Raw genomic sequence first — 27,850 nt, 5'->3', positions numbered from 1 at the left:
GCAATACATAAAAGACTGTAAATACACRACGTGAAGCAGCCATATATTTAGCCATGGAGCACATTCTGATTGGGCACTGAGGGGCCGAGCCTAGACACTCCCACAACTTGTTTATTCATAAAAACSGAGCCCTTTCGCACCRCCGCCAGCTTCTACGCCCATAATTCCAGTTGTGAAAATAGCAARAATATTGTAGACACACCCCCGAACACATACCGCTACACTCTGAGAAGAAAGGGTTCCAAAAGGGTTCTTCGGCTGTACCCATAGGATAACCCTTTTTGGTTCCAGGTAGAACCCTTTTGGGTTCCATGTAGAACCCTKTCTACAGAGGGTTCTACATGGAACCCAAAAGAGTTCTACCTGTAACCAAAAAATGGATCTTCAAAGGATTMTCCTATGGGGACAGCTAAAGTATCCTTTAAGGTCGTAGATAGCGCCTTTTTTYCCAAGAGTGTAATGCCAGCGCTAATATTAACCATTGCGTTAGGTTTGTTGAAATAGAGACTTTAAAGTCAATAGATCATGGTCAGAGGCATCGCAGCTCCCTTAAATGTGTCTTGGCAGGGAAGATTGAGGTGTCTTCTCCTATGTTTCTCTGGGTGGGAGACATGGCAGATCCCTGAAGAAGCCGTGTGTCCATTGTGTTAGCCAGAGTTAGCAATTAGCAAAAAAATTAAGGTATTCTTGAAAACAAATCTTGGGACAGGCCTCAAGGACACATATTAGGTTTAGTCTTGGACTAAAAAGCATGCTCAATAGGGAATCTCCATTTAAATAGCTTCTTAGTCAAGGACTAGAATTAGTCTGTGTCTGGTAAACTAACCCTAACTGCAATCAGATGATCGAGCTCACCATAACAATTGGATGCCTATCACCCTTTGGTGTTGTGACTCCAAAATGTGCTATTCGATTATACAATTGCAGGAAAAGCTGGGCTTCAGATGTGAGATGTTTCTTTTAGAAATTGATTGAAAAGCTTCTATCTTTGGATATCCTCATGATTTGGATATTTGATGAGTTGTTTGTCTCACTTTGGACTGGGATTAGAAAGTTAGAGATAAGTTGTACCACAGCAGGCCAATTTGCAAGAACAGAAGTTTGCTCCAAAGGCTAACACTCAGTTTTTGTCTCTCTATACCTCGTTCCAGTCTATGCCCTCAAGACATTGAATAGAGTGGGGAGCTGTATCTCTATGACAACATACTTTACTGCCATTGTCAGAGTCGGTAGAGCTCAGCTAAAATATCACCTCTCTTTATTTATTTCCTTTGGGCAGCATCATAAACCAACTGGGTTACTGTACCTGGAGAGTGAGGCAAGATTCCTGGATCTGCTTCCCACCTGTGGCTGGCAGCCTTACTGAGAAGTGTGTGTATGTATGGTGTGTGTGTGATTTACAGTACTCTCTCTCCCTCTCTTGCACTCTCTCACCGCTTCACCTGTAAATTAACAGCAGATGTGCATGACTCACTGACAGATGCACATAATCTATTTCCGAGTCGAGCTGCAATCAGCACTGTGGAGACATGTAGCTAACGCTACACTAGTGAAAGGTGTTAATTTCGCAAATGTTTTATTCATGGGGATGTTTTGATATCATTTGCATGAGGGAGATAAACATTGGATATTTGCACTGGAATTTTGCACTACAAACACATGTACTGTATGCTTACAGGAAATCTCATTATGATATTGGCCGCGTTCCAGACCGACTACAAAGCAGTCAAACTGCACATATTAATCATTGATTTGGGCATCAGATTTCAATATCATTGTAACGTCTGCTTCCAACTCACACCCTCAAACACGTAGATCCCCTGAACGCAGCTCACTCTCCAGATCCCAATCACCTGTTCACACACCTGTATGTCATTATCACACACTATTTAGTTCAGTTCTTTGCACCCAGTCACTGTGAGGTATTGTTTGTTTGGTGACACACGGCTTTCAGAGCTCTGGGTTTCCCGTGAGTTACTCCTCCCGTGTACAATAGATTTTGCCTGCCTCACTAATGATGCCTTTTGCCTATTCCCTGCCTGTACTTTAGCCTATTGGATTTCCTGTTATCTACCTATTACCTGATCTCCTGGACTGCGTTACTAGCCTGTACTGTTGCCCTTTTGGACCCCTGTGTATGACCTTCTGCCTGCCCCTGGACCCAGCTACCTGCCTCCTCCTGTGGTCCTTTGCAATAAACACCTGCTGCGCCCTGCACTTGAAACAAGCTCTCTGTCTCCCCTCGTGTTAACTTCTCTGCGCTACGGATCCCTTTAGCGGGATCATTTTCCTAAACAACCGCTGAATTGCAGGGCGCAAAATATTACTAACAATATTTATAATCATGCAATCACAAGTGAAATATACCAAAACACAGCTTAGCTTGTTGTTAATCCACCTATCGTGTCAGATTTTGAAAATATGCTTTGCAGCGAAAGCAATCCAAGCTTTTGTGAGTGTATCAATCAATGCTACAACAGCTAGCCCCAAATTAGCATGGTCACGAAAGTCAGAAAACCACTCAAATTAATCGCTTACCTTTGATAATCTTCGGATGTTTGCACTCACGAGACTCCCAGTTACACAACAAATGTTATTTTTGTTCGATAAATATTACTTTTATAACAAAAAAACGCCATTTGGGTTGCGCGTTATGTTCGGAAAACCAAAGCCTCGTTCCGTTCGACGAAAATTCCAAAAAGTGTCTGTAATGTTCGTAGAAACATGTCAAATGTTTTTTATAATCAATCCTCAGGTTGATTTTAACAAACATAATCGGTAATATTTCAACCGGACCGTAACCTATTCAATAAAAGAGAGAAAGAAAATGTCGCTCATTTTTCAAAATAAAAGCCATGAAACTATGTCTAAAGCCTGGTCACAGCCTGAGGAAGCCATTGGAAAATGAATCTGGTTGATACCCCTTTAAATGGAAGAAAGACGGGCCAGGAAACACAGATTAAAAAAATGAATAAATCACGTCCGGGTTAGATTTTCTCAGGTTTTCGCCTGCAGAATCAGTTTTGTTATACTCACAGACAATATTTATTATATGCATATTCTACGATCTGGACCTGAGAAATAGTCCGTTTACCTTGGGAACGTTATTWMAAAAAWAWAAATCTGACCCCTAGCGTCAAGAGGTTTTAATTACAATCATATTGATGCTTTTACTGTCATGTTAAACATTTTCGGAGGTTATGCGGCGGCCTGGAACACAGCCAATGTGTCATCCCACAAAATTATATACTGTAGATGGCAACTGATACATCCTAATTTTGTGCTATTTGCTCAATTAAAGCAAGGCGTTTAGAGTCGTGTTCATTAGGGCATGTTCACACCACAGCAAAACATTTTGCAACGTAAAACAAAAACAGACAAGTTTAAATAGTACCTCCTTGTTTCACTCTGTTTCGGACAGTTTTCTCCCATGTCGTACCTACTTGTTAGATTCTAAATATCAGAGTAAGAACTCGGCGAACATTGTGAAAGCTTTAACCAAGTTTATTCATCCCAAAGAATCGAACAGCTAAACAGACAAAGACATGGTTCTACCAGTGGTGGTATATATATACGCCAATTTGGGGTGGAGTCACCTCCTTCTCGCTAAACATTGCATCTTTATTGCTATCTTTATTGCCAGGAAATTAAGTGATACGGGCAATAAACTGTTCCTTCTCCCTTAATGTGACCTGACCTGACTTCGACCCCCTTCATCACTAATCCACGGCTCTCTCCCCTTATCAGTGCTGCCACGTGATTGTTTCCCCTACACTCAGTACATTCCAAACTTAATTGCACTGATCATATACATTCCTCCTACAGATACCCATTAACTTATGGTGTAGACYCTAGACTATGGCACCCCTCATGTCTCGAGCATAGCTAATGATTAATAATATTCAAAGTTTAGAAATCCGAAACCCATCAGTCCATCCTCTTTGAACATTTGATATCATACTGTTYAACATTACATAAACTTGGAAATGACTTAGAAATGGACAAACAATGACAATAAAACATGAACAAAAAATACAACATAATTGACATTCACAGTGAGGTTTAAAAACKTTGAGACTTATGGCCTCTGTTCTATAGGCTCACCATGCACACACTAATTTCCAGTTCTCATAGAACACTGATAATACCGTGTCTGCTGGTGTTGTCGACTCCTTCCATTTAAACTTTCTCCTTCTGGTTCCTAAGACAGTGATAGCACAGACTTGAAAAGCAATGAGAAACACAAAACAACAGTATTAACAAGGTGGTAAGCTATGCATAATTATATGTGCATGAAAACCCAAAGTTTGAAAACATGACAACTCCCACTCTCTCTTCAACTGACTATCCCTTCAGGATACTTTTCTGCTGAGTTTTGGCAAAAATGAAAGCCCTGAAAAGACTCCTCTTGCTAGCAAAACATTTTGCAACGTAAAATGAAAACAGACAAGTTTAAATAGTACCTCCTCGTTTCACTCTGTTTCTGACAGTTTTCTCCCATTTCGTATATACTGAACACAATTATTACATTACTGCCATTGTAAGACTGAACTGACCGACCTTGCATGGTAGCCAGAGATTTGTTGATCGAGAACGGATTTGAACCCACAGCGTTAGCAACCTTGCAGTGAAGCTCTCTGGCTAGATTCAAATCAAATCAAACTTTATTTGTCACATGCGCCGAATACAACAGGTATAGACTTTACCGTGAAATGCTTACTTACAAGCCCTTAACCCAACAGTGCAGTTCAAGAAGAGTTAAGAAAATATTTACCAAGTAGACTAAACTAAAAAGTAACACAATAACGAGGCTATATACAGGTGGCACCGGTACCGAGTCAATATGCGGGGGTACAGGTTAGTTGAGAGGTAAGTTGTACATATAGGTGTGGGTGAAGTGACTATGCATAGATAATAAACAGCGAGTAGCAGCAGTGTACAAAAGGGAGGGAAGGGTCAATGTAAATTGTCCGGTGGCAATTTTATTAATTCATTTATTATGGCTTGGGGGTAGAAGCTGTTGAGGAGCCTTTTGGTCCTAGACTTGGCGCTCTGGTATCGCTTGCCGTGCATTAGCACAGAAAACAGTCTATAACTTAGGTGACTAGAGTCTCTGACAATTTTATGGGCTTTCCTCTGACACCGCCTATTGTATAGGTCCTGGATGGCAGGGAGCTTGGCCCCAGTGATGTACTGGGCCGTACGCACTACCATCTGTAGCGCCTTACGGTCAGATGCCGAGGAGTTGCCATACCAGGCGGTGATTTGACCGGTCAGGATGCTTCGTGTGCACTATGGTGTTGAACGCTGAGCTGTAGTCAATGAACAGCATTCTCACATAGGTGTTCCTTTTGTCCAGGTGAGAAAGGGCAGTGTGGAGTGCGATTGAGATTGCGTCATCTGTGGATCTGTTGGGGCGGTATGCGAATTGGAGTGGGTCTAGGGTGTCTGGGAGGATGCTGTTGATGTGAGTCATGACCAGCCTTTCAAAATACTTCATGGCTACCGATGTGAGTGCCACGGGGCGGTAATCATTTAGGCAAGTTACCTTCGCTTCCTTGGGCACAGGGACTATGGTGGTCTGCTTGAAACATGTAGGTATTACAGACTCGGTCAGGGAGAGGTTGAAAATGTCAGTGAAGACACTTAACAGTTGGACCGCGCATGCTTTGAGTACATGTCCTGGTAATCAATCTGGCCCAGTAGCTTTGTGAATGTGGACCTGTTTAAAGGTTTTGTTCACATCGGCTACCGAGAGCGTTATCACACAGTCAACCAGAACAGCTGGTGATCTCGTGCAAAATTCAGTATTGCTTGCCTCGAAGCGAGCATAAAAGGCATTTAGCTCGTCTGGTAGGCTCGCGTCACTGGGCAGCTCGCATCTGGGTTTCCCTTTGTAATCCGTAATAGTTTTCAAGCCCTGCCACATCCGACGAAGCGTCCAGATTATAAGAATCCAGATTAGTGTCCCACTCCCGCTCTAGCCTTTAGCTCGATGTGGATGTTGCCTTTAATCCATGGCTTCTGGTTGGGATATGTACGTACAGTCACTGTGGGGACAACGTCGTCGATGCACTTATTGATGAAGCCGATGACTGAGGTGGCGTACTCCTCAATGCCATTGGAAGAATCCCGGAACATATTCCAGTCTGTGCTAGCAAAATAGTCCTGTAGCATCTGCGTCATCTGACCACTTCCATTTTGAGCAAGTCACTGGTACTCCCTGCTTTAGTTTTTGCTTGAAAGCAGGAATCAGGAGGATAGAATTATGGTCAGACTTACAAAATGGAGTGCRGAGGAGAGCTTTGTATGCATCTCTGTGTGTGGAGTAATGGTGGTCTAGGATTTTTTTTTCTCTGGTTGCACATGTGACATGCTGGTAAAAATTTGGTAAAACTGATTTAAGTTTGCCTGCATTAATGTCCCCGGCCACTAGGTGCGCTGCTTCTGGGTGAGAATTTTCTTCTTTGCTTATGGCCTTATAGAGTTGGTTGAGAGCAGTCTTAGTGCCAGCTTCGTTCTGTGGTGGTAAATAGACGGCTACGAATAATATAGATGAGAACTCCTTTGGTAGCCACTGTGGTCTACAGCTTATCATACGGTACTCTACCTCAGGCGAGCAATACCTCGAGACTTCTTTAATATAGACATGGCGCACCAGCTGTTATTGACAAATCGACACACCCCCACCTCTCAACTTACCAGAGGTAGCATCTCTGTTCTGCCGTGCATGGAAAATCCCTTCAGCTCTATATTGTCCGTATCGTCGTTCAGCCACGTCTCAGTGAAACATAAGATGTTACAGTTTTTGATATCCCATTGGTATGATAATCTTAATCGTAGGTCATACATTTTATTTTCCAATGATTGCACGTTAGCAAGAAGAACGGATTGCAGTGGGAGTTTACTCGCTCGCCTACGGATTCTCAGAAGTGTACTCCTGTTTCTTTAACCTAACGAAAAACATTTGATCTCCCCTGCAGCCTAAATAAATCGAAATAATTGTTGTCATATCCTCTTCATTATGCAGCAAAAACGTGCAGAACTGACCCAAAGTAAGGACAGCGAGAGGGAGAGACGGTTGGAATGATATTGTGGCAAATGCTTTTTTATCACAGAGGACAAACGGAAAGAGGGCAGTTGTAATTGCCAAGCAGTCAGACACACAAAAACTCTGAGTCTGAGCCTGCCTGGCAGGGTTGGTTCAACAAAGCCAAAGCCCCTGGATTGGAGAGCACAATATACAAACATTTTCTCAAAGCTACTAATGACAACCTTGACGACCTCATACCTAACCGGTGGGAATACCGGTGGAGAACCCCCACCCAGGTAGTGGTAGTGCTGGCAAAACTGGCTGCAGTAATCCATGGGGAGGGGGCCAAACTTGGACAATCAGAGAGAGGGTCAATTATTGTGGCACTGGCGGCACAGAATAATCAAATGGTCTGACTGAACAGAGATGCTTAGGAAGAAGGGTCACAACGGGGGAACAGCGCGTGTGTGAGTGTTGGGGGGGAAGGGGGGTGCCCGAGCTCCATCAGCTACGACTAGACATTGGTTAACTTCTCTAGGGTAAGGGGCAGCATTCAGAATTTTGGATGTGAGTATAACAGAACTTATTTAGCAGGCGAAACTCCGAGGACACACCATTCAGATATTTTTTTTTGAGGTCACTCTCTTTTCAATGAGGTTTCATTGGGAAACCAGATTTCTAAGGGACCTGCTTGCAGTTCCTACCGCTTCCACTGGATGTCAACAGTCTTGATAATTTGGTTGAGGTTATTCCTTTGTGTAATAAATAAGTACGGCCATCTTGAACGAGAGTCACTCAACGTGTCAGGTTTGTTAGAGGCGCGAGACCAGAAAGCTAGCTACAGTTGGTTTTAATCCTGTATTGAACACAGATCATCCCGTCTTCAATTTTATTGATTATTAACATTAGAAAAATACCTAAAATTCTATTACAAAAGTAATAACAGATAACCTTTGTGATATTTTGTTGTCACGTTTGAGCAAGTTGGAACTGGTGTTTTTCTGGATCAAACGCGCCAAATAAATGGACATTTTGGATATATATCGACGGAATTAATCGAACAAAAGGACCATTTGTGATGTTTATGGGACATATTGGAGTGCCAACAACAGAAGCTCGTCAAAGGTAAGGCATGAATTATATTTTTATTTCTGCGTTTTGTGTCGCGCCTGCAGGGTTGAAATATGCTTATCTCTCTTTGTTTACAATCGTGCTATCATCAGATAATAGCATTGTTTGCTTTCGCCGAAAAGCCTATTTGAATTCTGACATGTTGGCTGGATTCACAAACAGTGTAGCTTTAATTTGGTATCTTTCATGTGTGATTTAATGAAAGTTAGATTTTTATAGTAATTTTTATAGTAATTAATTTGAATTTGGAGCTCTGCATTTTCTCAGTGTTTTGCCAAGTGAGACAGTAGCGTCCCGCCTTAACTCTGATTTTTGGATATAAATATGAACTTTACCGAACAAAAAATACATGTATTGTGTAACATGAAGTCCTATGAGTGTCATCTGATGAAGATCATCAATGGTTAGTGATTAATTTGATCTTTATTTCTGCTTTTTGTTTACTCCTCTCTTTGGCTGGAAAAATGGCTGTCTTTTTCTGTGACTTGGCTCATACCTAACATAATCRTTTGGTGTGCTTTTGTCGTAAAACCTTTTAGAAATTGGACACTTTGGCTGGATTTACAACAAGAGTATCTTTAAAATGGTGTAAAATACTTGTATGTTTGAGGAATTTAAATTATGGGATTTCTGTTGTTTTGAATTTGGCGCCCTGCAGTTTCACTGGCTGTTGACGAGGTGGGACGCTACCGTCCCACATACCCTAGAGAAGTTAATCAAATCTTGACATTCCTGCTCAATTTGGCATGCCTTCTCAAACAGCTACAACTATATACACATTCACACATCAAGTATTCTCTTGAGTTGGGCTTGGGGATTGAACAACTGTTGAACGTGTGTGTGTGTGTGTGTACGTGCATGAATGAGTGCGTAGGGGGTTGATGGTCGGTCTATCGGTGGAAGGGGAGAGAGGGGTAGAGGTATTTGTGTCGGAGGGGTGGGGTGAGTGCGTGTATACATCCCACATCTGTTGCTATGGGGTAATGATGGATGGAATCACAAGGTGTAGTGTAAAATGAATTGTAATAGCTTGCCAAATGTTTTAATTTTGTACTGCCAGTCCTTGTTWTAGGTAAAAATCCTTCGTAGGAAGAGCCTACATTATTCTGGATATTATTCGTCAATTGTGGAAATAATTAACACATGCACWATTTTTTTTATGTAAATACAGTACCAGTCAAAAGTTTGGACACACCTACTCATTCAAGGGTTTTTATTTTTACTATTTTCTACATTGTAGAATAATAGTGAAGACATCAAAATTATGAAATAACACATGGGATCATGTAGGAACCAAAAAACGGTTAAACAAATCTAAATATATTTGARATCCTTTGAAGTAGCCACCCTTTGCCTACTCTTGGCATTCTCTCAACCAGCTTCACCTGGAATGCTTTTCCAACAGTCTTGAAGGAGTTCCCAAATATGCTGAGCACTTGTTGGCTGCTTATCCTTCACTCTGCGGTCCAACTCATCCCAAACCATCTGATGCAGAACTCAATCACTCTCCTTATTGGTCAAATAGCCCTTACACAGCATGGAGGTGTGTTGGGTCATTGTCCTGATGAAAAACAAATGATAGTTCCACTAAGCGCAAACCAGATAGGATGGCGTATCACTGCAGAATGCTGTGGTAGCCATGCTGGTTAAGTGTGCCTTGAATTCTAAATAAATCACCCACAGTGTCACCAACAAAGCACCCCCACACCATCACACCTCCTCCTCCATGCTTCATGGTGGGAACCACACATGCGGAGATCATCCGTTCACCGACTCTGCGTCTCACGAAGACACGGCGGTTGGAACCAAAAATGTCAAATTTGGACTCATCAGACCAAAGGACAGATTTTCACTGGTCTAATGTCCATTGCTTGTGTTTCTTAGCCCAAGCAACTCTCTTCTTATTATTGGTTTCCTCTAGTAGTGGTTTCTTTGCAGCAAATCAACCATGAAGGCCTGATTCAGGCAGTCTCATCTGAACAATTGATGTTGGGATGTGTCTGTTACTTGAACTCTTTGAAGCATTCATTTGGGCTGCAATTTGTTAGGCTGATAACTCTAATGAACTTATCCTCTGCAGCAGAGGTCTTACTTTCCTGTAGCGGTCCTCATGAGAGCCAGTTTCATCATAGCGCTTGATGGTTTTTGTTATTGCACTTGGAGAAACTTTCAAAGTTCTTGAAATGTTGTGCACTGACTGACCTTCATGTCATAAAGGAATGATGGACTGCCGTTACTCTTTGCATATTTGAGCAGTTCTTGCCATAATATGGACTTGGTCTTTTTCCAAATAGGGCTATCTTCTGTATATCGCCCCTACCTTGTCACAACATAACTGATTGTCTCAAATGCATTAAGTGTTTAGCATTAAATTCCACAAATGAACTTTTAACAAGGCACACCTGTTAATTGAAATGCATTCTTAGTGACTACCTCGTGAAGCTGGTAGAGAGAATTTCAAGTGTGCAAAGCTGTACCAGGGCAAAGGGTGGCTATGTTGAAAATATAACATATATTTTGATTTGTTTAACACTTTTCTGGTTACTACATGATGTGTTATTTCATAGTTGTGTTGTCTTCACTATTATTCTACAATGTAGAAACTAGTAACAATAAAGACAAAAAACTTGAATGAATATGGGTGTGTCCAAACTTTTGAATGGTATTGTATATCTTTTTAAAACTACAAATAATACTGTYGTGGCCAAAAGTTTTGAGAATGACACAAATATCATTTTTCACAGTCTGCTGCCTCAGTTTGTATGATGGCAATTTGCATATACTCCAGAATGTTATGAAGAGTGATCAGATGAATTGCAATTATTTGCAAAGTCCYCCTTTGCCATGCAAATGAACTGAATCCCCCAAAAACATTTCCACTGCATTTCAGCCCTGCCACAAAAGGACCAGCTGACATCATGTCAGTGATTCTCTCATTAACACAGGTGTGAGTGTTGACGAGGACAAGGCTGGAGATCACTCTGTCATGCTGATTGAGTTCGAATAACAGACTGGAAGCTTCAAAAGGAGGGTGGTGCTTGGAATCATTGCTCTGTCAATCATGGTTACTTGCAAGGAAACCCGTGCCGTCATCATTGATTTCCACAAAAAGTGCTTCACAGGCAAGGATATTGCTGCCAGTAAGATTGCACCTAAATCAACCATTTATCAGATAATCAAGAACTTCAAGGAGAGCCGTTCAATTGTTGTGAAGAAGGCTTTAGGGTACCCAAGAAAGTCCAGCAAGCGCCAGGACCGTCTCCTAAAGTTGATTCAGCTGCGGGATCGGGACACCACCAGTACAAAGCTTGCTCAGGAATGGCAGCAGGCAGGTGTGAGTGCATCTGCACGCACAGTGAGGCGAAGACTTTTGGAGGATGGCCTGGTGTCAAGACGGGCAGCAAAGAAGCCACTTCTCTCCAGGAAAACATCCGGGTCAGACTGATATTCTGCAAAAGGTACAGGGATTGGACTGCTGAGGACTGGGGTAAAGTCATGTTCTCTTATGAATCCCCTATCCGATTGTTTGGGGCATCCGGAAAAAAGCTTGNTAATTATACTTCAGTATTCCATAGTAACATCTGACAAAAATATCTAAAGACACTGAAGCAGCAAACTTTGTGAAAATGTATATTTGTGTCATTCTCAAAACTTTTGACCACAACTGTACAACAGAGGCTAAAGAGTTAATCTGGTTCTGTTCTGTAGGTTTCACTATGTGTTCTTTTCAAAGGATGTGTTCCAATCTCTCAAAGGACTTAGGATTCATGTCTACAGAGGTGGTCTGTCAGTCACTGGAACGACAACCCAACTTGGGATGGGGGGGGGGGATTTAGTGGGTGGAATATTGTAGGACAATTGGAGGTTGACTCAGTCGCAATGCAAATATCATGGTACACCTATATGGACATTCAATCAGCATTGTACTTTTTAATGGTACATTTGCAAACACATTGCGGTAAATCGAATTGAAACTTGTATATCATTATGCTAAGTGGTGAAATAAGTTTAGCTAGTTATAAATGTAAAGGCTTAGTGATTAAAAAGAAAAGACAATCAGTTTTTACCTGGCTAAAAGACAATGAAACATACAGTTGAAGTCGGAAGTTTACATTCACCTTAGCCAAATACATTTGAACTCAGTTTTTCACAATTCTTGACATTTAATCCWAGTAAAAATGTCCTGTCTTAGGTCAGGTAGGATCACCACTTTATACTAAGAATGTGAAATGTCAGAAAAATAGTAGAGAGAATGATTTTTTTCAGCTTTTATTATTTTCATCACATTCCCAGTGTGTCAGAAGTTTACATACACTCAATTAGTATTTGGTAGCATTGCCTTTACATTTTTTTACTTGGATCAAACGTTTCGGGTAGCCTTCCACAAGCTTCCCACAATAAGTTGGGTGAATTTTGTCCCATTCCTCCTGACAAAGTTGGTGTAACTGAGTCAGGTTTGTAGGCCTCCTTGCTCGCACACGCTTTTTCAGTTCTGCCCACAAATTTTCTATATGATTGAGGTCAGGGCTTTGTGACGGCCACTCCAATACCTTGACTTTGTTGTCCTTAAGCCATTTTGCCACAACTTTGGAAGTATGCTTGGGGGTCATTGTCCATTTGGAAGACCCATTTGSGACCAAGCTTTAACTTCCTGACTGATGTCTTGAGATGTTGCTTCAATATATCCACATAATTTTCCTCCTCATGATGCCATCTTTTTTGTGAAGTGCACCAGCCCCTCCTGCAGCAAAGCACCCCCACAACATGATGCTGCCACCCCCGTTCTTCACGGTTGGGATGGTGTTTTTCAGCTTGCAAGCCTCCCCCTTTTCCCTCCAGACATATCGATGGTCATTATGGCCAAACAGTTCTATTTTTGTTTCATCAGACYAGAGGACATTTCTCCAAAAAGTACAATCTTGTGTCATTTGCAAAACGTAGTCTGGCTTTTTATGGCGGTTTTAGAGCAGTGGCTTCTTCCTTGCTGAGCGGCCTTTCAGGTTATGTCGATATAGTACTCGTTTTACTGTGGATATATATACTTTTGTACCTGTTTCCTCCAGCATCTTCACAAGGTCCTTTGCTGTTGTTCTGGGATTGATTTGCACTTTTCGCACCAAAGTACGTTCATCTCTAGGAGACAGATCCTCCTTCCTGAGCGGTATGTTGGCTGCGTGGTCTCATGGTGTTTATACTTGCATACTATTGTTTGTACAGATGAACATGGTASCTTCAGGCATTTGGAAATTGCTCCCAAGGATGAACCAGACTTGTGGAGGTCTACAGGTTTTCTGAGGTCTTGGCTGATTTCTTTTGATTTTCCCATGATGTCAAGCATAGAGGCACAGAGTTTGAAGGTAGGCCTTGAAAAACATCCACAGGTACACCTCCAAATGACTCAAATGATGTCAATTAGCCTATCAGAAGCTTTTAAAGCCAAGACATCATTTTCTGGAATTTTCCAAGCTGTTTAAAGGCACAGTCAACTTAGTGTATGTTATCTTCTGACCCACTGGAATTGTGATACAGTGAATTATAAGTGAAATAATCTGTCTGTAAACAATTGTTGGAAAAATTACTTGTGTCAGAGAAGGCCGATTGGCCGATTTTACTGTGTCGAAAAGGGACAACGCAATCCCCTCTAGTTACTGCCCTTGTTATCCTGGAGGTGCTTTCCTTGAGCATAATATGCCGGCATAGAGATGGAGGGACAAGACCATTCAGGATCTTAAGACAAGGCTTGCATCTACATACTGCTTAAAGCTATCCAGACTAAAAAAAATATGTTTGTAAATGATATGACAATGGCGGTAACTATTTGGTTTGTTATATAAAATCTTAAGTGTTTGTTTGTAGAGTGATTCAATTGGTTTCAGAATAGTAGCTCCTGCTTGTGACCAGCATGTGAGTCAATATCTCAAATGTGAGTAGATCATTGCATGCATATATAGTTTGGCGGCCTCCAGAGGAAGGAAATATCTTATAAATCTATAATCACCTTCTTCAGATGTTTGGAGTCCAAAATGACACCAAGATACCTGAAGTTAGACACACATTTCAGATTCTACCCATTAATAAGAACAGCTCGTTGGGAAGAATCAATGGATTTCTTAGAGAAGTACATACAGTCTTGTCGATATTTAAAATCATTTGTCATCCATTTAGAAACATGTACAATAGCTTCAGTTAACTTGTTAACAACCAATTGTCTATTTTTTGAGTGTACATAAAGAACTGTATCATCTGCATGTTAACTTGTTGGCAAGCAAGTGGGAGATCATTTATATAGAAGGTTAACAGAAGTGGGCCTAATATTGACCCTTGTGGGACCCCAATGTTATAGTTAAGAGAGTTCATTGAAATGGTTACTTGCATAGATAGCGAGTCTTTTGTTTAGACATATAGCTAGCTAGCTAAACAATGAACAATTATCCGAACTCATAACGTTACTACCCTGCATGAATCTACAGGTAGCTAACCACCAGGTTCAATGTTAGCTAGCTAGTTAACATTAAGCTATAACTAGCAATGCAACTGGCTCTGTGATCCAAATAATATTACTACACAGATCATACATGTAAGGTTAGCTAGTGAGCCAGCCAGCTAAAGTTAGCTAGCTGGCTAACAGTACGCTTTAACTTGAAATGAAAACAACTTTGACAAAATTAGAAATGTGTAATATCTGAAAATGTAGCTAGCTAGTCTATCTTACCCGTATACATGGATGGATTCTTCTCCCTCTCTGTCATGGATGCGATGGTTGCCCATAGTTTGAAGATGTAATCCGGAGACAGATGTTTTATACCATAGCCTTCTGTGTTCTCTTTTCGACTCCCTTTGCATAATTGCAATCAAACGGCAGAATCTCCTTAGCTATCATACTCTAATTCCACTGATTTCAAAATTTGGCCTTCCAAAAAGTGGAGAACAACGCTTTTGCAGTTCTACTACGTGATATCTTTCAAAAAAATGCACGTTGGAAAGGATTACCTACACATACTGACCAGCTGACAGAAGCGTGCTACATGGCAGACCAATCCGAACTCATCTCTCGGCATGTCCAGCCCACCTACAATCATGGCTAGCGGGAAGGTTCCGGGCTTTTTCCATTGCTAAGCCAACTAGACTCCTAAAATATATTTTGATTTGTTTAACACTTTTTTGGTTACTACGTAATTCCATATGTGTTATTTCATAGTTTCGATGACTTCACTATTRTTCTACAATGTTAAATAGTTTCAATAAAGAAAAACCCTGGAACGAGTAGGTGTGTCYAAACCTTTTACTTGTACTGTACACCTTCCTAATATTGAGTTGCATCCCCTTTTCGTGGGCGTGGAAGATTTTTTTGTATGAGATAGGACTGTTGTCGGGGGATTGTTGTGTTTGGCCCCTCTGGCCCCCCTCCCAGAGGTTTTTTTTCACTTCATCTGCTGACTCGAGCCAAAATCCTCACTCCTCCCTAGCTCCGCAGCTGGCCTGCCTTATCAGAGACTAACTATTGCCCTTTGTGTCCTTCCTTAGAAACATGGATTTTATGCACCCCCATTGTCTCACTCAGTAACTTTCCATATGGCAAGTCCTTATCTACCCTTCCATTGACCCAACATATACATTCCTTATACATGCAAATCATCAATAAGTTCTAGTATGGTAACATGAATAAGTATATTTCAAGATGGAATCCAACACTAGTAAAACAAAATGTCTAGTAATACCAATTAATTAAATATACCTCTTGATTATAAAGATGTTATATGTGCTACATTATCATGCATCTCATACAGAATGTGTCCATAGGGCCATAGGTCATTATACTATACACAAAGTTTGTAGGAAGTTGCAAATGAGATAAAAAATAGTCTGATTTAAAATATCTGTATTTATACCTTCAAACGATTCTACAGTGGAGAATTTAGCGTGCCGAGTAACCTTGACCTGTCTGTTATCCCTGATTCATAATTTATATTAAGGTAAAGATTCAGATGAAGATGACGTGAACAAGACAAAATGAGCTTGTTAAAAAGCAAACATACAGTACGTTGTCTGGCCATGAAAACCACTGAGTTGTCGTCGAGCTCTGACTCTTTATGAGGAAACTTCCAGACTTCCTACACAGACTGTTTTCTGATGGCTTTAAAATGAATGTTTTCTTAAAGGGATAGTTCACCCAAATTAGAAAAGTACTTATTGGTGCTCTTACCCAGTCTATTTACAAGGTAATACAGCAACCCATGCTTTGGTTTTGTTTACCTGGACACTGTTGCCAAATGCTAACTTTTTAGTCTCTGAAATTGTCTGAAATTGATCCTGTAGCTCTATAAAGTTAACTTAAGACACTTACAGATACAGGTGTGTGGTGAATGTGTCAGTCAATCGTGTTAGGTTCTTATATTTCAGAGTAAATAACCCAAGGACACTAGAGAAGCTTAACCAAGTTTAATTCTTCCCAAAGGTTCTGTACAGCTGTAATCAGACAACACAACATTTGTCCCATCCAGATATTTATATCCCACTTAAGACACTCCTCCTCCTCTCCAATCCTTACAATTTATGGCTCTACAGGAAGCTAATAAAGAGGGTAACAGGATACCAAACATTTATTACTCTCTTAGGAGACTCTGTACTCACCTCCTGACCTCAACCCCTCTTTCATCTAATACACAGATGTCCATCTGTCTTTCCTGTATCAACACGTCGCTCTCCTCTCCATCAAACATATTCCAAAGCCTTCTGGCTTTCTACAGAGAACCCTTAACTTCCTCCTTTGATTCTATGCTTCTTCTCTATCATTTATTTAACATCTCAATGTTCAAAATGTCAAACCCAACAATGGAAACTGATGTTGTTTTAGGGCAGGACATGCAACTGGGTATTGCTTCAAACATTTAGCTTCCCTGCATTTACACCATCAGCTACCAGATACATGCTTCAAAGACCAGTGCATTTGGTTGACCCTTGACCTCACCTCGATCCTTGACCTCATGTTTCTCTCTTGTTTATTTTTTCAGTGCACCCATTACAAGTGGGAAAGGGCATAATTCTGATCACAGTGACGGACATCAATGACAACGCACCCGTCTTCGCCATCGAGTACGAGACCTACCTTTGTGAGAGTGCCAGACCTGGACAGGTATGTCAACATCTAAATATCCTATGCCTCCAAAAGCTACTATTCGTAATGGAAAACCACAGTGACAAATACATTTTATACTGGACTGACACAATTTAATGTTCTGAGGCAGTTCAAAGAGGATGTGACAGGATTCTGGTAGTGCTGTTATATTGGGTAAAAAAATCATTTTGGCTGTCATTGTCGCAATTAAAACAAAACATGAATAATTGGGCATATGAATAATTAGGCACATTTTGGAGACAGAAAACTATTATCTGCGCAATAATTCTCTCATAGTCAACTGTATAATTGCAGGAGTGGTCAGGTGAAAGGAGTTAGATGCGTCACATGGATCTCCATAGCAGGTGCCTAATCAGGGGATCAAAGCATTGTGCTGCCATGTGGAAAAAGTTTTTAAAGAGCGATGAAAAACAGGGGGATTGTTGGGGGGATTGTGGCATGAAATTGATTTGTGCGAAAGCGTGGTGTGGTATCAAGTGCTCGGTGTCAGCTCACCACGACAGCCAACTGGCCACGCTGACACCACATGTTTACTTATGCATCCTCCGTGGTGTGAGAGCACAGCTGAGATGTGTGTGTGTGTGTGTGTTGCCTGCTGCCTGCGTATGCATGTGTTTGACATTACACCTGTGTGTGTGACGAAATGGCATCATTAAGACGTTCATGCTATTGCAAATAAGCTCCACATTCCCGCATTCCATACGAAAATAATRGCAGTGAATTTTTCACACCACATTGGCATTCCCCATACTCAAAAATGTATTGTATTACACCAATTGAAAGACAGTTAAACGGTCTCTTCAAGMAGCCATTATAATAATATACCTTCACACACATCTGTCCGAAAACAATTACAATGGGAGATGATAGCTGACAACGTCTTAACTTTAGCWAATTTTTATTCATTATTACAGGAAAATAAACTCACAACAGGATCATTCCTTACAAGTTAATGTCAAGCTAATTACATAAAATAACTTACAGTTGTGAGTGTGACGTAATAAAAGCAAGGCATTCTGATAATTTTTGAACTTGGACACTGTCTTGTTGGCCTAACTTTATATCCTAATTTGTCTTTGGTGCAGTTCATGTTGTTCTTCATATTACCATCTCTGGTAAACACACACTATATCAAATAAAAGCTAAGTTTATTTGTCACATGCACAGGATACAGAAGGTGTAAACGGTACAGTGAAATGGTTAAATGCATAGTGGAGTCTTATGTTTACGTATGTAGCTAGTTAGTTAAACAATTAACCATAATCCCAACTCATAAGGTTACTACCATGCATGATTCTGCAGGTAGCTAAAGCTAACCAACTAGGTTCAATATTAGCTAGCTAGCTAACATTAGGCTATTACTAGCAATGCAAATGGTTTCTGAGATACAAATAATATTTACGACACAGATAATACACGTAACATTAGAAAGCAAGCCAGCCATTCCACTGATTTCAAAACTCGGTCAACTTCTTCTGTGACAACAACACGGTTGATCGCCGTTAAAGTCTGCAGGTCTGCCCAAGCTGACAGACAACAATGGTATGTTCCCCAATAACCAACCACAATCATTCACAATGTCAGCTCTGGATGAGTGGCATTTAAAACATGCACTCTGATGATTGATGAGGACAGCCTGCAACTCCTCCTCAACACAGGAGCTAATGTGTCTCTGATTAACTTAGAGACATATAGACAGTTTCTCCCACCAACCATTGGGCTTCCCCTCAACTGGCCTATGTGGTTATGCCAACTCCAAAATTGACATTGTGGGATCCATCCAGCTACCTCTTAAATACGGGGAGAAAGCTTCGCCAGCTGTTTAGTTTTAATGTGTCTCGCCAATAGGGCCTCGACCTGTTCAACAGCCTACCCTTCTCCCTTTTGGACACCAGTGGTTCAGAGATCTTCACTGTCGCCACCCTGTGGCAGCAACAGCACCCTGCACCCTGCGCTGGGATGCCTCTTCTCCTTTGCACACCAGCCCCTGATTGATCCCACCGTGACCYCCCCTCTACTCCGCGTTCCACTGGCCCTGCGAGCAGATTTCGTTGCCGAGCTCCAGCACCAGCTAGAGGAAGATATCATCAAGCCTATCGATGCATCCCCCTGGATCTCCAACCTGGTGGTGGTAAAAAATAAATCAGGGGGCCTGCGTACCTGTGTGGACCATAGAGCAGCAAATAARACCATCATCCCAGATAAATAACCCCTGCCCACTGCTGAAGAGCTCACTGCCCTGTTCTACGACTCCACTGTGTTCACCAAGCTGGACTTCCATCAGGGATACCTACAGGTGCCGCTACACCACAGAAGCCGCAACCTCACAGCATACATCACACACTTAGCTGTCTTCCACTACAAGCGCATGGCATTCGGATTAAGCTCTCCCCAGCTGCTTCCAAAATATTATGATGTCTGTCTTCACGGGGATCCCATCTATCTCGATGACATTGTTGTTCATGGGCCCACTACCAGGGTCAATGATAAGCGCCTACACAGCGTGTTCACTTCACTGCCAAAACACCACCTCACTCTCAATGGAGAAAAGTGTTTCTTCTTCACCCCTGCCATTGACTTTGTGGGATTTTGCCTCCTAGCCAAGGGGATTTCCCCACTCCCCCCCTTACACTGAAGTGATCCACCATATTCCAGAGCCAACCTCTGCTGCCCAGGTTGCATCCTTCCTGGGTATGATATCGTACAACCTCCGTTTCCTACCACAGAACTCGTCCACAACCGCTCTGTTGCGCCACCTGCTGAATAAAGTGGTGCTCCGATGCTGTGCATCTCCTTAAATCACAGCTCATCTCATCACCGGCCTTGGCCCACTTCGACCTCCCAAGCACCACCCTTGTCACGTGCGATGCCTATGCCGTTGCCGTAGGAGCAGTGCTGTCCCGGCTGAAAAATGGACAGGAGAGGCCGATCGCCTTCGCCTCCCGAGCCCTTAGCCCACAGAGCAGAGATATTCTGTGGATGAGCGGGAGGCTCTAGCATGCGTCTGGGCATGTGAACGGTGGCACATGTATCTGTACTGACATGCATTCACACTTCGGACGGACCACTAAGCGCTCACCACCGTTCTGGCCACGTCTGGTACAGGCCTCAAACCTCTCCACCTCTACCACTGGTTGAACTTCTGCCTCAAGTTCATAAGTCTCTAAGAGCTTTACCCACCTGGATTGTACAATATTGACACATTGTTATTAAAACAATTCTTCAAGCTCTGTCAAGGTCATTGTTGATCATTGCTAGATTTTCAAGACGATTTAAGTCAAAACTAACTAGGCCACTCAAGAACATTCACTGCAGCCAACACCATGTTTGATATTTTGAAGAGTGATTCTCAGTGATGTTTTGTGTTGGATTTCCCCCGAACATAATGCTTTGCTTTACTCAGCAAACTGGATGCAGTTTATCACAGTGCCATCCGTTTTGTTACTAAAGCACCTTATACGACCCACCACTGCGACCTGTATGCCCTAGTCGGCTGGCCCTCGCTACATGTTCGTCGTCAGACCCACTGGCTCCAGGTCATCTACAAGGCTATACTAGGTAAAGTGCCGCCTTATCTCAGTTCACTGGTCACGATGGCTACACCCACCCGTAGCACGCGCTCCAGCAGGTGTATCTCACTGATCATCCCCAAAGCCAACATCTCATTTGGCCGCCTTTCCTTCCAGTTCTCTGCTGCCTGCGACTGGAACGAATTGCAAAAATCTCTGAAGTTGGAGACTTTTATCTCCCTCAACAACTTTAAACATCTGCTATCCGAGCAGCTAACCGATCGCTGCAGCTGTACATAGTCCATCGGTATATAGCCCACCCAATTTACCTACCTCACCCCCCCATACTGCTTTTATTTATTTACTTTTCTGCTCTTTTGCACACCAGTATCTCTACTTGCACATGATCATCTGATGATTTATCACTCCAGTGTTAATCTGCTAAATTGTAATTATTCGATTTATTGCCTACCTCCTCATGCCTTTTGCACACATTGTATATAGATTCTCTTTTTTCTACCATGTTATTGACTTGTTTATTGTTTACTCCATGTGTAACTCTGTGTTGTTGTCTGTTCACACTGCTATGCTTTATCTTGGCCAGGTCGCAGTTGCAAATGAGAACTTGTTCTCAACTAGCCTACCTGGTTAAATAAAGGTGAAATAAATTTAAAAAATTGTATTTGCTTTGTATTTTTTTCAGTTTAACTTTAGTGCCTTCTTGCAAACAGGATGCATGTTGTGGAATATTTTTATTCTGTACAGTCTTTTCACTCTGTCATTTAGGTTAGTATTATGGGGTAACTACAATGTTGTTGATCTATCCTCAGTTTTTTGCTCTCACAGCCATCTGTAACTGTTTTAAAGTCCCCATTGGCCTCATGGTAAAATCTCTGAGCGGTTTTCTTTCTCTCCGGCTACTGAGTTAGGAAGGAYACCTGTATCTTTGTTGTGACTGGGTGTATTGATACACCATAAAGTGTAAATAATAACTTTCCCATGCTCAAAGGGATATTCAATGTCTGCTTTTTTATTTGTTTACCCATCTACCGATAGGTGCCCTTCTTTGCGATGCATTGGAAAACCTCCCTGGTCTTTGTGGTTGAATCTGTGTTTGAAATTCACTGCTTGAATGAGGGACTTTACATATACTTGTATATGTGGGGTACAGAGATGAGGTAGTCATTCAAAAACCATGTTAAACACTATTATTGCACAAAGATCAACTTGTTATGTGACTTGTTATGCACATATTTACCCCTGAATTTATTTAGGCTTGCCATAACAAAGGGGTTGAATATTTATTGACTCCAGATATTTCAGCTTTTCATTTTTAATTAATTTGTAAACATTTCTAAAAACATAATTCCACTTTGACGTGGGATATTGTGTGTAGGCCAGTGACACAAAATCTCAATGTAAATTTTAAATTCAGGCAGTAACACATCAAAATGTGAAAAAAGTCAAGAGGTGTGAATACTTTCTGAATGCACAGTATATATTAAATAGTCAGTGGTATAAGTTATATAATTACTAGTATACAGACCTATGTCCAATGTATGCATGTTTCATTAATTTGAACAATAGGCTTAATTGAGCTAACATATGCCATTGCCCGTAGAGACACATAAGGCAAGGCCGAGGAGATGATATCTCCTATATGATAACTATACAGTATATTATAAACTGGGTGGTTCAATCCCTAAATGCTGATTGGCTGACAGCCGTGGTATATCAGACCATATATCACGGGTATGACAAAATATTTATTTTTACTGCCCTAATTACGTTGGTAACCAGTTTATAATAGYAATAAGGCACCTCGGGGTTTTGTGGTATATGGCCAATATACCAGGGCTAAGGGCTGTGTCCAGGCACTCCGCGATGCGTCGTGCTTAAGAACAGCTCTTAGCCGTGGTATATTGGCCATATACCACACCACCTTGGGCCTTATTACTTAATTATATACTCCTCCAATTCAAATCTGGACATCGAAGCCAGTTCCACAGATTTTTTTGTCAATCCCCTCTAATCAGGGACTGATTTAGACCTGGGACACCAGGTGTGTTCAATTAATTATCAGTTAGAACAGAAAACCAGCAGTAGCCCGGATCTCGTAGGGTGGGATTTGAATACCCTGTTATATAATGTAGTTAGTGGGATTCAATCTCATATGTAATGAGTATATAGTAAGTGTTATTCACACATGGCTTGAATGAATACTTGTGAGTTGTTTAAAAGTTAGGCTTACATTTTTTGAGGAGATAATATATCCTATATGATAACTATTGGTAGTGGTTGTCAATATCCTATATAATAACTATATATATTAAATAGTTGTATTCACACCTGGATCAAATGTACAGTGCATTCGGATTAAGACTTTTACCACATTTTGTTAGTCTTATTCTAAAAATATATTTTTCATTCCCGTCATCAATCTACACATAATACACCATAGTGACAAAGCAAAAACAGGTTTTTAGAACATTTTGAAATATTATAATTAGCTAAGTTTTCAGACCCTTTACTCAGTATTTTGTTGAAGCACCTCTGGCAGCGATTACAGACTCAAGTATTTTTGGGAATGACGCTACAAGCTTGGCACACCTGTATTTGGGGAGTTTCTCCCATTCTTCTCTGCAGATCCTCTCAACGTCTGTCAGGTTGGATAGGGAGCGTCGCTGCACAGCTATTTTCAGGTCTTAACAAAATCCTGTCTCGGAGCTCTACGGACAATTCCTTCGACCTCATGGCTTGGTTTTTGCTCTGACATGCACTGTCAACTGTGAGACCTTATATAGACAGGTGTGTGCCTTTCCAAATCATGTCCAATCAAATGAATTTACCACAGGTGGGCTCTAATCAAGTTTTAGAAACATCTCAAGGATGATCAATGGAAACAGGATGCACCTGACCTCAATTTCGAGTCTCATAGCAAAGCGTCTGAATTCTTATGTAAATAAGGTATTGCTGTTTTTTATTTGCAATACATTAGCAAAAATGTCTAAACTGTTTTTGCTATGTCATTATGTGATATTGTGTTTAGATTGATGAGAAAAATTWATAATTTAATACATTTTAGAATAAGGCTGTATTGTAAAAAAATTGAAAAAGTCAAGGGGTCTGAATACTTTCCGAATGCACTATATGCATTTAAAAGTAAGACATGTTTTTAGTTTTTTTGTAGAGTACCTGAATACTACCCTGGTCTCAGATCTGTTTGTGCTGTATAACCAATTACTATGGTCATTGTAATGCCAAACATGGAGCTTTCCTGACAAACGTGGAGTTGACATACTAAACTTTGAGTTGACATAGCATGACAACAACTACACTGAACGGAAATATAAATGCAACATGTAAAAATGTCAACAATTTTACTGAGTTACAGTCCATATAAGGAAATCAGTCAATTGAAATACATTCATTACACCCTAATCTATGGATTTCACATGACTGGGAATACAGATATGCATCTGTTGGTCACAGATACCTTAAATAAAAGGTAGGGGTGTGGATCAGAAAACCAGTCAGTACCTGGTATGACCACCATCTGCCTCATGCAGCGCGACACATCTCATTTGCATAAAGTTGATCGGGCTGTTGATTCTGGCTTGTGGAATGTTGTCCCATTCCTCTTCAATGGTTGTGCAAAGTTGTTGGATATTAGCGGGAACTGGAACACGCTGTCGTACACAACGATCCAGAGCATCCCAAACGTGCTCATTGGTGACATGTCTGGTAAGTATGCAGGCCATGGACATTTTCAGCTTCCAGGAATTGTGTGCAGATCCTTGCGACATGGGGCCGTGCATTATCATGCTGAAACATGAGGTGATGGCGGCGGATGAATGGCACGACAATGGGCCTCAGGATCTCGTCACGGTATCTCTGTGCATTCAAATTGCCATGGATAAAATGCAATTGTGTTCATTGTCCGTAGCTTATGCCTGCTCATACCATAACCCCACCGCCACCATGGGGCTSTTTGCTCACAACGTTGACACCAGCAAACCGCTCACTCACACAACGCCATCTGCTATCTGCCTGGGACAGTTGTAACTGGGATTCATCCGTGAAGAAGATACTTCTCCAGCATGCCAGTGGCCATCGAAGGTGAGAATTTGCCCACTGTTATGACACCAAACTGCAGTCAGGTCAAGACCCTGATGAGGATGACTAGCATGTAGATGAGCTTCGCAGAGATGGTTTCTGACAGTTTGTACAAACCCACAGTTTCATCAGCTGTCCGGGTGGCTGGTCTCAGACGATCCCGCAGGTAAAGATGCCGGATGTGGAGGTCCTGGGCTGGCGTGGTTACATGTGGTCTTTGGTTGTGAGGCGGGTTGGACGTACTGCCAAATTCTCTAAAACAACGTTGGAGGCGGCTTATGCTAAAGAAAGTAACAGTCAATTCTCTGGCATCAGCTCTGGTGGACATTCCTRCAGTCAGCATGGCAATTGCACGCTCCCTAAAAACTTGAGAAATCTTTGTTGTGTGACAAAACTGGACATTTTAGAGTGGCCTTTTTCTGGCAACCTATTGGGATTAGGCTAGATGATTTGAGGATGGTGATGCCAGATGATGATGGAGTTGACTTGCTGGCCCTGATGTCTTTCTAAGCTCAACCTCTCTGTAGCCTGGACTTAGTTCTCCACCACAACTAACGTGTAGCACCCACTTGAGTGATGCCTTTTCAGCTGCTATTGCGCAAAGAAGCTCACCACACATCAGTCCAGAGCAGTAGTCATCCTCCTCACGAGCTCTTTGCCATTTCCACAATTCAGTCAGGTCTCATTGATCAAGAAGTCTGTGCTGAGTGAAATGCATATTTTAAATGCAGCAGGCTTCTTAGCCAGCCAAACTAAACAAGCGGACTTGCCATCAGTCCTTCAACTCCATGGGTAAAAATAACCATATATATCCAATCAACGACACTCAATCATCTAAAATATGTACAAAATATACAGAGCTCTCTGTTTAGGCTACCTTACAGAGCCATGGCAGCCATTATGTGATTCATAAAAACGATCAAAATGAGCCCCTGGTTGCAGCACTGGGAGACACACTGACAAAAACGAAATAAAAAATACTAGCCTACATACAGTGCTGTGAAAAAGTATGTGCCCCCTTTCTAATTTTCTCTACATTTGCATTTTTTTTATACTGAATGTTATCAGATCTTCAACCTAAACCTAATATTAGATAAAGAGAACCTGAGTGAATAAATAACACAACAATGATATAGCTACATTTATTTCATAGACAAAGTTTGCAACACCCAATGCCCCTGTGTGAAAAAGTCATTGCCCCCTTACACCCAATAACTGGTTGTGCCACCTTTAGCTCCAATGACTCCAACCAAACGCTTCCTGTATTTGTTGATCAGACTCTCAAGTCGCTGTGGAGGAATTTTGGCCCACTCTTCCATGCAGAACTGCATTAACTCAGCGACATTTGTGGGTTTTCAAGCATGAACTGATMATTTCAAGTCCTGCCACAACATCTCAATTGGGATTACGTCTGGACTTTCAAAAACTTCAAATTTGTTGCTTTTTAGCCCTTATCATGTAGACTTGATTGTGTGTTTTGGGTCATTCTCTTCCTGCATGACCCAGCTGCGCTTCAGCTTCAGCTCACAGACAGCTCACAGCCTGACATTCTCCTGTAGAATTTTCTGATACAGAACAGAATTGATGGTTCCTTCTATTAAGGCAAGTTGTCCAGGTCCTGACGCAGCAAACCATCCCCAAACATCACACTCCCACCACCATGCTTGACTGTTGGTATAAGGTTCTTACTGTGGAATGCAGTGGTTGGTTATCGCCAGGCATAATGGGACCGATGTCATCCAAAAATGTATACTTTTGAATCATCTGTCCATAGAACATTCTTCCAAGAGTCTTGATGATCTTCCAGGTGCTTTTTAGCAAACTTCAGTCAACTTTTTGGACGAGATGGGTCTCATTATGTCGAGAGTAGGAGTAGAAAATAATATATTTTGCATTGGCAAAATGAAAGTTCAAAATTGGTTACTGAAACAGACACACTCAAATCCGATAGGTTAACCAGAGAAATAAGAAACAGACTAGAGGTAAATCATATCTRTATGCACTCACAAGCATTTACACTATGATCATTGCATCAATCATATTCATCCACAATTCGAATGTATATGATATTTACAAGGCCAACGTCAACAGTACCTTAGACTCCTGTGAGTTCAGTATTTACTGCCTATACCTGATTGTAATCAGATGACAATGCCAATCCTGTAAAAAGAAACAACATGACTGTGTCCCTGATTGACTATGCTGCTTTGAAGCTGCTGCAAAGAGTGCTTAAAGACAATTTATTTCCTCCATTAGAGACTTATATTCAAACTGCAGAGAGAGGGCGAGATGGAGGGAAGAGAGAAGGAGAGAGAGGCGCAGATTGTGTTTCCACATAATACCCTGTGGAAACATCATTGTTTGCACTGAAACAAATTAGGCCCAGCTTGTTCAAGTACCCACTCTAAATCGTATTTGTTGTTCCCTTACTGTCAGTGGTGTGTATTCATGGTTGCCAAGGGAAGCCAGGCTTCCCCAAATATTTGTCTCTGTGTTTTCATAATTTTCCCAATTTGCAAGTGGCTAAATCTCACTGGAGAAATCATCCGATCGAGGGAAACAGCGCCCCTCTGTCTGAGTATTTGTAGCCCATGTATCTGATGCTGTCTGGAACAAAAGAGTATGACATCTTGCCGCTGTAGCATTTGATTGATTGATACCAGCAAGCATTTGGCCTGCCTTGATAAAACAATTATGAAAGAATTAGACAATCAGCCAAACGCTCAACTCTGGGTTGCCCTGGTCGCAGCAAAACTCATCCCAAGGGGTTTGGATTTCGCTTCACACCAATCCAATCATTTCCTAAGGTGAACGTCGTCATTGTCAGAAAAACTTGTCTGTTTGTGTTGATGTCCTGCAGTGGCTAGCTTGCTAACTCAACTCTTTCCTAAGCCATGGATGGAGATGGGGATTTAGACTTGAGGC

General features: G+C 41.5%; 1 protein-coding gene across 1 annotated transcript in view; it reads left to right on the top strand.

The window, feature by feature from the left end:
• The window catches only part of cdh7a (cadherin 7a), a 171,899-nt gene that overhangs the window by 85,454 nt on the left and 58,595 nt on the right, over nucleotides 1–27,850 (top strand). The window contains exon 9 of the mRNA XM_023978068.1: nucleotides 17,176–17,297. Within this exon, the coding sequence (XP_023833836.1) occupies nucleotides 17,176–17,297 (122 nt within the window). The remainder of the gene's footprint in view (nucleotides 1–17,175; nucleotides 17,298–27,850) is intronic.

This window comes from Salvelinus sp. IW2-2015, linkage group LG32 (assembly GCF_002910315.2).
Source record: "Salvelinus sp. IW2-2015 linkage group LG32, ASM291031v2, whole genome shotgun sequence".
Taxonomy (NCBI): Eukaryota; Metazoa; Chordata; class Actinopteri; order Salmoniformes; family Salmonidae; genus Salvelinus; species Salvelinus sp. IW2-2015.
This window is presented reverse-complemented; position numbering and strand designations above follow the sequence as displayed.